The 11,628-nt window shown below is 36.0% G+C and overlaps 1 protein-coding gene across 1 annotated transcript; it reads left to right on the forward strand.

The window, feature by feature from the left end:
* The first annotated feature begins 6,199 nt into the window (after positions 1 to 6,199).
* On the forward strand, positions 6,200 to 10,468 carry LOC124622108 (GTPase HRas-like). Its single transcript, XM_047147716.1, has one exon. The coding sequence runs from the start codon at positions 6,354 to 6,356 to the stop codon at positions 6,924 to 6,926; it is 573 nt and encodes a 190-aa protein (XP_047003672.1). The 5' UTR covers positions 6,200 to 6,353; the 3' UTR covers positions 6,927 to 10,468.
* The last annotated feature ends 1,160 nt before the right edge of the window (positions 10,469 to 11,628 follow it).

An 11,628-nucleotide genomic window follows, 5' to 3' on the forward strand; every position in this document is an offset into this window, starting at 1 on the left:
CTAAGCAGATTCAGAATGATGTGGGCTGCAGTAAGTACAGGGAGACGAAGAAGCTTGCACAGGATAGGGTAGCATGGAGGGCTGCATCAAACCAGTCTCAGGACTGAAGACCACAACAACAAGAACAACAATTGTACATTTCTGAACATTTAAAGCAAGCTTCCAAACTTGCACCACTTTGAAATCTTATCAAGCTCTGACTGAATGTTTAAGCAACTTCTTTACGACAATACTTCATAGATAACTGCATCATCTACATAAAGCCTGATTTTAATATTACTACAGTCAGCAAGGTCACTAATTTACAGTATGAACAGCAAGGGTCCCAACACGTTTCTCTAGCACACACCCAAAAGTTACTTCTACATTTGACGATGACTCCATCCAAGATAAAATGCTGCATCTTCCCTACCAAAATGTCCCCAATCCAGTAACATATTTCACTTGATAGTCCATATGATTGCACTTTTGACAATAAGCACAGGTGTGGCACTCCATCAAATGCTTATCAGAAATCAAGAAATACAGCACCTACCTGGCTGCCTTGATCGAAGGATTTCAGTACATCATGTGAGAAAAGTGCAAGTCGGGTTTCACAGATCGATGTTTTAGAATCCACACTGGCTGGCACTGAGGATGTCACTCTGTTCAAGATACCTCATTATGATTTAGCTCATAATATGTTCCAAGATTCTACAATAAACTGATGTTGAGGATATTGGGCAGTAGTTTTGTGGATCACTTCTACTACCCTTCATGTAAACGGTTATGATCTGTGCTTTCATCCAACTACTGAAAATGGTGTTTTGTCTGAGGGATCTTCCAACTATTGAGCATGGTTTTTTTGTTCGAGGGATCTTTGACAGATTATAGTTAGAAGATGGTCTGTGACCTTTTGTATCACTTAAGAACTTAGTGTTGGCCATTGTTCAGATCTTGGAAATTCTAACTCTGTCATTTCTGTACATATATAGTTCATCATAGTATTTGTTGTTGACAATACTAACTCATTCAGAAAAAAAACTGCAATATTCAGCCAGTGTATACTAGAAAGAAAAACCAAATGCACTTGGATAACACTTCCTTAAGCACTGTACAGAATGATGAGCACTTTTGGCAAGTTTCATTTTCAATGGGCTTCCAGTAGAATTGAAAAACAATGATAAAATCCACGTATTCATTACAAACTATTATGCACACAAGTTCCTTGAAATAGTACGCTACATTTCTATATCACATATTATTTATTCGTACTGTATTGGAATAGACATGGCCTATATTCAGTGTCCTAGACAGAGTGCTAGGTCCCATGCACTGACCACTGGTGGGCAATGCCCAGCAACTTCAGCAACAACGAGCCACTTCTGTACCCCCACTTCTGCATGTCAACGACCTGGGACTCCAGCCAACCTTCAGTAAGCTTCTCCAGTTTGACCTACAAACATAACGTAGCCATTGAATCTGTCATTGGCCTCTGTTATAGACATTTCCATGTGACACAAAAACCACAAAAACATGGTCCTGTCAGCCAAATCTGCATCAGACACCTTCATTTAGACCCATGGAGTCCAGGCTATCATTGTCAAACAGCTGGGCAGTAGTATGACATCCAGTCTGTGCTTGTCAGCATCATATCAAAGACGCTGCTGTCACCGAGCCTCAAATCTCTGGCCATTGCCTTACTGCCCAGATACCTGGGTAGCTCAGCACTCTGTAGCCTTCACGGATGTACAATGCAGGGTCCACTCCTCCTTGCCTCTGACAACATTCTAATGGGTGATCCCTTCACCCTGTGTCATTGGGGACAGATACAGCCAGCCGTATTCCCGGTGACAGAAGCCATGTCAGGCAGTCAACTAAGGACTGGCTAACACAGGACTCCATCAACTCTCAGCAGTGCCAGCAATAGCACATGGCCAGTGCTAAGGCCTACATTTATTTATTTTATTTATCCATCTGTTGACAATAAATATTGTATGGATGTTGTCAAGGGTACATGTAAGCCATTTCAAAGAAATGGGACACAAACAATATACACGTAAAAAAGTACAAAACAAAATAATACAATAAAATTAATATAGCCTATATACATCCCTACCTGTTATTTTAAATGCATAGTCTGTTTTTCATAAGGCTTTAGTTTAATCCTCCCTAAACGGCAAGTCCTTATACAGGGTGTTACAAAAAGGTACGACCAAACTTTCAGGAAACATTCCTCACACACGAATAAAGAAAAGATGTTATGTAGACATGTGTCCGGAAACACTTAATTTCCATGTTAGAGCTCATTTTAGTTTCGTCGTCCACCTACGCTCAATGGAGCACGTTATCATGATTTCATATGGGATACTCTACCTGTGCTGCTAGTACATGTGCCTTTACAAGTACGACACAACATGTGGTTCATGCATGAAGGAGCTCCTGCACATTTCAGTCGAAGTGTTCGTACGCTTCTCAACAACAGATTCGGTGACCGGTGGATTGGTAGAGGCGGACCAATTCCATTGCCTCCACTCTCTCCTGACCTCAACCCTCTTGACTTTCATTTATGAGGGCACTTGTACGCTCTTGTCTAGGCAACCCCGGTACCAAATGTAGAGACTCTTCGTGCTCGTATTATGGACGGCTGTGATACAATACGCCATTCGCCGAGGCTGCATCAGCGCATCAGGGATTCCATGCGACGGAGGGTGGATGCATGTATCCTAGCTAACGGAGGACATTTTGAACATTTCCTGTAACAAAGTGTTTGAAGTCACGCTGGTACGTTCTGTTTCTGCGTGTTTCCATTCCATGATTAATGTGATTTGAAGAGAAGTAAGAAAATGATCTCTAACATGGAAAGTAAGCGTTTCTGGACACATGTCCACATAACATTTTCTTTCTTTTTGTGTGAGGAATGTTTCCTGAAAGTTTGGCCATACCTTTTTGTAACACCCTGTATACACAACACTGCTTAAGTATATATTTACATCACACAACAGCTGTCATTTAAGTATGTAAAGGTAATGAATGATTAGGTAATGAATGATTAGGTAATGAATGATTAGGTACAGACAGAGAATTTTCCATTTTGCCTTTACAAATATCATCAGAAAAAATTTATTGACCTACATAGTCATTTACAGAATAAAAACATTGTTCTACTAGACATTTTTTAAATTCTGTTTTAAATTTGTTATCATATTCTAACTGCCTGATGTTGACTGGCAGTGCGTTGTACAGTTTTGCACCAATATGGCTCACATGCCTTTATGTATTTGTTCTTTTTGTTCGCTGAGTATGGAGTGCTGCGCTATTACGGGTATTGTAGTTATGAAAGTCGGCATTTGTCTGAAAATCTGCAATGTGTGTCCTGACATACAATACACATTTCTATATGTATAATGATGGTATAGTAAGTGTTCTAAGCTTTTTGAATATGGGTTTGAAGTGTGTCTGTGGATGACTGAGTTATTATTCGGATGGCCCTCTTCTGCAACAAAAAAATCTGTTTTAGGCGCCCTGTTGTGGAACCCCAAAATATTATTCCGTATGTGGGAAGAGCTTGAAAATAGCCGAAATATGCCATTCTGCCACCCTTGAGGTTAGCGTAACAGGTGATGATATATCCATGCATTTGCAATGCTTACCATCAAAACTAGCAGCATGAAAGGCTAATGAATGTAAATAAACAGTAATGAAGGGTTTCTTATAACCACAGGGTGGCTTCTCTGCTCTACCTTCTCACCTATTTGGTGGAGAATCACTCCCCACACCTAGCCATCCTACATACCCTCTTATATTTTCTCAGAACTTTTTTTACATTTTATTAATGATTCCATTTTGAACAAACAAAGGTCTGTTAATAATCTGCCCCCATGTCACCAACATTATTTAAAATCTATATGCACAAGTCTTGCGACATGGTCTCACAAATGCAAATTGAGGGGGCTAGGAATTGAAGATTGAGTTTATTTACATCACCTACTACTTGCTAATGATCAAAAAGTTATAGCACAATATGGAGAAGACCCAAATTATAAATGTAATCAGTTAGCAATAGAATACACGCACTGGGGATTGAAGATTAATTATTAGAAAACAGAATACCTCACTAACGATCCAGATGACTTACATATTGAGGGAAAGAGAATTAAGAAGGTAAATACTTTGTTATTTGGGATCCATTTTAGAAATGGAGGGAAAATCAGATATAGAAATTAATAAAAGAATTAGCAGTGGAAGGAAGATCATTGGGATGCTCAACTCAATCTTATGTAGCATATATAAATTGATACTAGAGAGTGGACACATGGACTACTAAACTGAAATATATAAAACAAACTATAAGCAGTTTGAAAAGGACTTCTGGAGAAGATCAGCAAAAATTTCTAGAAAAGAGAAAATAAGAAATGACAATAAAGAGAATGGAAGTAAGAGAAAATACGTGACATGATGGAGAGAAGGAAGTTACATGGCACGGGCATGTAAGAAGAATGGAGGAAAACTATCCTCAAATGGCAACTGGAGGGGAAACAAGAGAAGAGGTCACCCTAAGGCGACATGGCTCCGAAATGTACAATAAACAATGAGGAGAATTAGTGCGGAGGAAGAAGATATGCAATAGCGAAACACAGAGGGGCATCCTGTGGAGATAAATTAAGATCTTATGTAACAGATGTGATAATTTCTGGGTGTTATGTTGGAGAAAAACCTTTGTATAGAGGGAAATCTCAATAAATAAACAAAATTAATTATCCCATTTACAGATTTTCTAATCAGACTTCTATAAAATACATATCAACTCATTTCATGGCCAAGCTGTTTTGGCTTGCATGGTACCAGAGAAACAGATAGGCCTAAATGAATGTGACTGGAAAGCTTTATTGCTAAGATAATCAATTTTGTGAAGTCTGTTTAATCAGGGTTACAACTGGTAAAAACTCATTACCAATCAGTGTAAAAATCTTAAGGGATAAGCTATATTTCACATTGACATCCATAGTGCTTCAAACATCTGTGCATCGTAGGACTTTGAGAAGTCTCCAGAAACGGCTAATTTTTGCTTATTAACCACCCACATATATTCATATTTAACCAGTTTTAAACTATGATTAAGTACAACGCTTTACAAAAGTAACTGCTGCGTGTTATCCGATTTGCCACTGACTATTGGTTTTGTGAAATTATTTAACTATGATATCCTTGCAACTCTGTTTCAAATGCTCTCTATGTCTCAACAAATTATTGGTATCTGATGTGTACGATATTTAAGCAGCTAAATAAGGCTAAAACAGGCTGTGTAGATTCCTTAACGTTCAAAACTGTGCCAGCAGATCACAATTTTTGTTCGTCTATTAAACTGTGATTAGACACACTGAGCACTTGTTTCTTGTTCATACGTCAGGTGATTAATACAGATTACAGAGGCGTTTCCACAACGGTTTGACAATATGTTTTAAACATTAACTACCGCTACAAATTTCTCCTCTTCTTCATATTTATGTGATAATGCACTTCCGTGCAGTGGTTTCACTGGTGAATTTAAAGTATGATTAGAAAAGTTGCCTTTTTTAATACTGTGATTCGGAGGGAAGCAAGACTTGTTCTGTGTTCAAACCGTTTTCAAACCAATTAACTGAACATTCATGCAAGGTGATTAGAGCAACCATGGGGATCTGAACATATTCCTTCCTAACGCGGGGCCATCGATGTTTCGAATAATGAATGCTTCTCAACATATAAGTTTGATGAAAGTTGGTGACATTCGGGCAAATTCGTTGTTTGTTAATAGCTTTTCTGACTCTGCATTAGGTATCTTGACTCTTAAATAAACTGCAGAAAAATCCTATTACTACCACAGTACATCTACCTGTAGTTCCAACCATTAAATCTAAAGCAACCTGTCTAGTTAACTACAATATAAAAACTGTACCACTAGGCAACAGACATCAGGCCATTTAGCGGCCACAAGTATAGATCGCCCTAAAAAGTAAGAACGAGGTGAACATGCAGAAGGGTTACGAGCGCATACATGCAACACATGACGAACATCAAGCAATTAAATTTCCATACGCATTAGTCTCTTAACATTTGTCGATCAATAACTATTGCTACACCAGCAACAGATACAAGTCAGTCACTAAATGTAGTTGGTAAACATGCAAAAATAATTGCCCCTTTATGATTAACGTGATCTCTGACCAAAGATAACTGCGGTTATGAGATGGTAGAACATTGTTTATGGGAATAAAAGTGATAGCGACGGAAAAGTTACTATTTAAGTGTGATATATTCCAATGATGTTGTAAAAAAAAGTTTTCACAATTGCATGTTTTCGGTATTGCTATTCTTGCTTTGCATCTTCGAGAATGACTGAATACAAACTGGTTGTTGTGGGTGCGGGTGGCGTTGGGAAAAGTGCATTGACAATTCAACTTATACAAAATCATTTTGTGGACGAATATGATCCTACAATAGAAGATTCTTATAGGAAACAGGTTGTGATTGACGGAGAGACGTGTTTGTTAGACATATTGGACACAGCAGGTCAAGAAGAATATAGTGCTATGAGAGACCAATATATGAGGACTGGTGAAGGTTTTCTTTTAGTTTTCGCAGTTAACAGTGCAAAATCCTTTGAAGATATTGGAACTTATCGCGAGCAGATCAAAAGGGTTAAAGATGCAGAAGAAGTCCCGATGGTTTTAGTTGGGAATAAGTGTGACCTACCATCGTGGGTAGTTGATACAAATCAAGCACGCGAAATAGCCAAGCAGTATGGAATCCCCTTCGTCGAAACATCAGCAAAAACACGTATGGGTGTTGACGACGCATTCTATACCCTTGTACGAGAAATCAGAAAAGATAAGGAGCACAGAGGACGAGAAAAACGAAAAAGATTGAGAGGAACCCACAAAAAGAAGAGATGCTGTTTGCTGTAGAGGTTTTAATCACTTTAACTTATAACTATATTTCTTTTAATATTAAAATTTTTCTAATCTCGTTCCATAATTGCATATGATGAGCAATTAATTCTTCTTTGCATTTGCTATGGTTGTTAGAAGCATAAAAGCTGCTTATACTTCCACTGTGATTTCCACTCAGCTGTTGTCCTTCTTTTTCTGTTTGCAAAGAAAATAAAGAAGTTTCCCGTGTGTGTCAAACCGAAAAACTGCCAAGGAATGGGGAAAACTGATGCTCACATATGTTTTGATAAGAGATTTTTTTATTGTTATTATTATAAATACTTGCCTTCATTGTAGAAGTTTATTTTGTCATTGAGATCTTTTTATTATGTTATTTATACTGCCAGTAACTTTAGTGTTTACATTTTCTGAATAAATGAGTCATGTTTGCAATAACATTTGGCAAATGGTACTCCTATTTGAAAGTCTTAAGCACAAATTCCAGTGTAGCTGATTTTGCATCATATATGATGTGCACAATTCATAATTTTTTTAAACTCTGTGCTTCAAGGTATGTAAACTTTTACTTGTGTGTGTGTGTGTGTGTGAGAGAGAGAGAGAGAGAGAGAGAGAGGGAGAGGGAGGGAGGTCCTTTGTAAATGTTTTCAAATTCACTTTGCTGTGTACAGTTATCATTATAATTATTTACAGTTCCCTTGTGATACCTTTTGACATTTAATATGTCTTGTCATACAGTTATAAAAATTTTCTTTTGTAATTCTGGTCACTGCAGGCAGATGTTCACCTTTGTCATTTTTTTAAAAGTATGTTTCATGAAATGAATAACTTGTGTACTGAGAGTTATTGTGAAGTGACCAGGCTGATGCTGAACAGTAGAAGTTACAATCAGCGTATAAGTGCTTGGGAGACTTTCAGATATCTTGATCACAATTTTATTATTCCAGTACACCTCACATGTTTCAACATTACACCATTATCAGAGGCAAATGCTTTATGCCATTATTACTGTGAATCAGTAGAAACTTGTCCAAATGGGTACCTGGTATCTAATCACCATTCCTTCATAACAAGCAATTGCAAACTGATATTAAGCATTTGCCTTTGATTATGACGTAATATTGAAAAGTGTAATGCATATTGCAATAGGGCCTAGTAAAATTGTGGCCAAGACATCTCAAAATGTTAAAATGAACAATATAACTGAAAGATTAAGTTGCTGTCTTATTGATATGAAGAGAGTTATCAAATTGTGGAGCTGTACTAGTTATAAGTCTTCTGAGAAAGGATATTGAGTGCACGAAGGAGACTGTATCAGTAATGAACAGGTAAAACAGCCATTTTTTAAAAAAATATATGTATATGCTTTAACTTGTGGAAACACTTAAATTGGTGAACTTAATTAGACTAAGTACAGTTGTGTAAAATTGAACAACTTTAAATAAATTTCATTTTCATGACTTCAACTGAATATATAAGTTGAGTGGACATGGTCAGGCACAAGTAGGATAATTGTTTTAATGATAAATGCCTTTTGGTAATATTGATATTAAAGCAAATAACTTTTTATTACTATCTGATGTCACAAGTGAACATTTTCTATTTGTCCAAATGTTCTGTGTGTTACAAAGAATTATGTACTATTATAGTCCAAAGACACAAATTCAGTTAAGTAGGTGTTTTTCAATTATAAATTTAGTGTTTTTTTTATTGCTGTGTTATTACAAATTTCACAAGTATCTATTGATGTTGTTAATAAAGCTTAATTAAAATTTTTGTTAGCAGTATATCGCATCTCTCTTTTGAAAGACCTACATTCCCAAAGAGAAGCGTTTCCTGTCTTCAGCATATTACATATATTGTGCAGAGACTATCTCAGGTAGTAAAATGACAGGCATGAGAGTCCAGTAAAAATTTTTAAAAAAAGTTCCCTGTTACAAATCTGATTACTAGTTGTATTAGTGGAACCATTTTTTTTATTTGAAGCTCCATTTTTTATGTTAAGAAGAGCTGCAACTGAGCATTAGAACTTATTTAAAATTTCAGCTTCTAATTACCCTTGAAAACTAATTTCGTAAGGTAATGCAAGAAAACACTGTAAAGGCAACTATTAACAAAATATCTGTGAAAAACTATACTAATATCGTAAGCCAGTCCATGTCAATAGCTTTTATTGAATTTATTTATTTAGTATAGCCCTCAGGCTTATTTATTTTTTATTACTATTTTGTGTGATTTTATTACTGAAAAAAGCATAAAAGTTTTTTTCAGTACGAATGCAATTTTATGCAAGGCCAAAAATAGACGTGCAAATACAGATTTATGAGATAAACAGAAATCTCGCAGCAGGAAAAGAAAGTATTCATTTTAACGATGTTTCTTAATGGTAATGGAAGTAAACACATATGCAGTTACATGAGAACATAAATGGAGTAAGAATGACATTAATTTTATAATGGAATGACTAACGTTCCTTGACTCTTGAGCTATTGTACATAAAATACTGTTATATGTTTTATTTTGAAAAGTAGCATTTCTTCTTTGGCAACTTGACAGTTTTCAGAGAACACTATAGGATAAATGGTCATAGCACTTCTCTACCACATCACATGGCCAAGGTGTCGTGGATGGGACTGGCGGAACTGTAAAACATGCAGTGTGGAGTGTATGCAAAGCTGGTGCTGAAGAATTTGCAAAAATTACAAATGAAAGATTTTGTGGCATAAACATTATTTATATCTGTGCCCTGAAAAATATAGCGAATGAGGAAGAATTGGGTCAAATGTGGATGTGAGTAGTTCCAGTAGAGCACTCCAAAACCATCTATGTTGTTATGCCTACTTCTCCTTTTATTATGAAGTACTATTATTACCCCCCTTCCCAGAGGTTTGCACACAATTTCAAAACACAAACTTCAGCAAAAGCAAATTCACATAAATGATTAATCATACTGTCTTACTTCAAGGGAATTTTATTATGGTTGCCTATGCTGAAAAAAAAAGGTAAAGATTTTTTGTGGGGCAGGTGATTTATGTCGGCTATGGAATTCCATTTTTTTAGAGTGATGCAATTGGAAATATGTTTACATTTTCCTCAAAGTAAGATAAATGGTGGGTGGAAAAATACCAAATTGTAGAGAAACTGGCTGCACCTACTGTAAATCAGAGTAATAAGTACCATTTTTCCACACAGCAGTGATGCAGAATGAAACTAGTAACTTTAAAAGTGAAAGTGTCATTATATTACTGTAAAGTGTCAGTCCATTACTGAAGATTTTTTAATTCCATTAATTATTTATTTAGTGCATTTTGTTTCTATACCATCTTCTTTTCCATTTTATTCCTCTCCATAATAGATTTTTTGTGAATTTTTATAGGAAAGAGCTGAGCTGAATTATTGTTATAAATGAGAACAATATGCGTACCTGAATTATGTCAGTCTGTTACTAGAAAGTTGTTTTTTTGCACAAGTCTCATTATATGAATGAAATATAAGCTATTGCTCTATGAAAATTGTATTTCTGTACTCGTGTAGAAAATTCAGTAAAAACATTTATCCCTAATAATGATTCGTGCAGTTTTTTCCATTACTTGTGTAACTGCCCAATTCTGACATCATTTATAACATTTAATGCAGACAAGTTTTCATCTGTGCTCTACATACTTATTAATGTAAGTAGGAATATGTTACAGCTTGTGTCTTCCATCCCCTTCACACCTTACTAAAAACTGTAAGGAACTGTTCAGAACTGGCAGAAATGTTTAACAAAGAGAATTAGACAATCATTGTACCTTGTATTTGCCATGTACATATTGCTGAACGTTGTCCTGTCAATGACTGTAATCTGCTGTAATTTATCATCAAATATATGAAGTAAGCTTCTTAATCCTGGTTGGATTATTTTTATTATATCTGTCAGTCTTAGAAAATATTACATAATATGTTTTCAAAATATTCTGCGTACCTTTCAAGCTGATTGTGCTGAGCTGCACAAATGAAGAGCTATTCTTAGGCACACTTAATGTACTCTGTGACTCTGATGATGTAAAACACAATTTTATCTTGTCACGATTTTCAGAGCAGATAACACCCTGGGAAAGAGAGTAAAAATGTAGTATCTGCTAAAATACAAACATTGTGAAAGGTAATAAGAGATGTAATTGTATCAGTATTTAGCAAAAGTATGTTAGTGACAAAATTGTTTCCCAAGCTTGGAAGTAAAGCTAGATTTGTGCCTTTTGTGGCTTCCACTCTAATAGCAGGAAACAAGACCATGAAACAGTCTGAATCAAGGTTCCAGTCTACACACTATTTCCTGGAAGTTCAGTTGTTGAATCTCTAAACAGGCACTAATTTCTGGTCATTAACATATTCATTTATGGTTCCAATGGGCAACAATTCTGTTTCTGAGTCGACGTTGAAACACTTTGATGTTATCTTGGTTGCTGAACTCAATACGTCATCAAACGTACTACTAACTGCTCACAGTTTCTAGTGAATAGCTCCAATTGAGAGTGGAAAAAGTGACCTCTGGAGATATTTTGTTCCCAGTTTCATGAAAAGCATTACCAGATTGTTAGGCCTATTTTATAGGTTTTTCCCAACATGATCTTCAGGTGTCCAATCAGGTTTACAAAATTATAGTTAGGACAGTTTTTTGACAACAATTCTTATCATTGTCAGGTCCCATCAGTTAGTTAGTTAGTTAGTTTCATATTCA

This window comes from Schistocerca americana, chromosome 7 (assembly GCF_021461395.2).
Source record: "Schistocerca americana isolate TAMUIC-IGC-003095 chromosome 7, iqSchAmer2.1, whole genome shotgun sequence".
Classification (NCBI taxonomy): domain Eukaryota; kingdom Metazoa; phylum Arthropoda; class Insecta; order Orthoptera; family Acrididae; genus Schistocerca; species Schistocerca americana.

Coding starts and splice junctions, on each gene's coding strand:
- LOC124622108 (XM_047147716.1), top strand. CDS start 6,354: ATGACTGAATACAAACTGGTTGTTGTGGGTGCGGGTGGCGTTGGGAAA.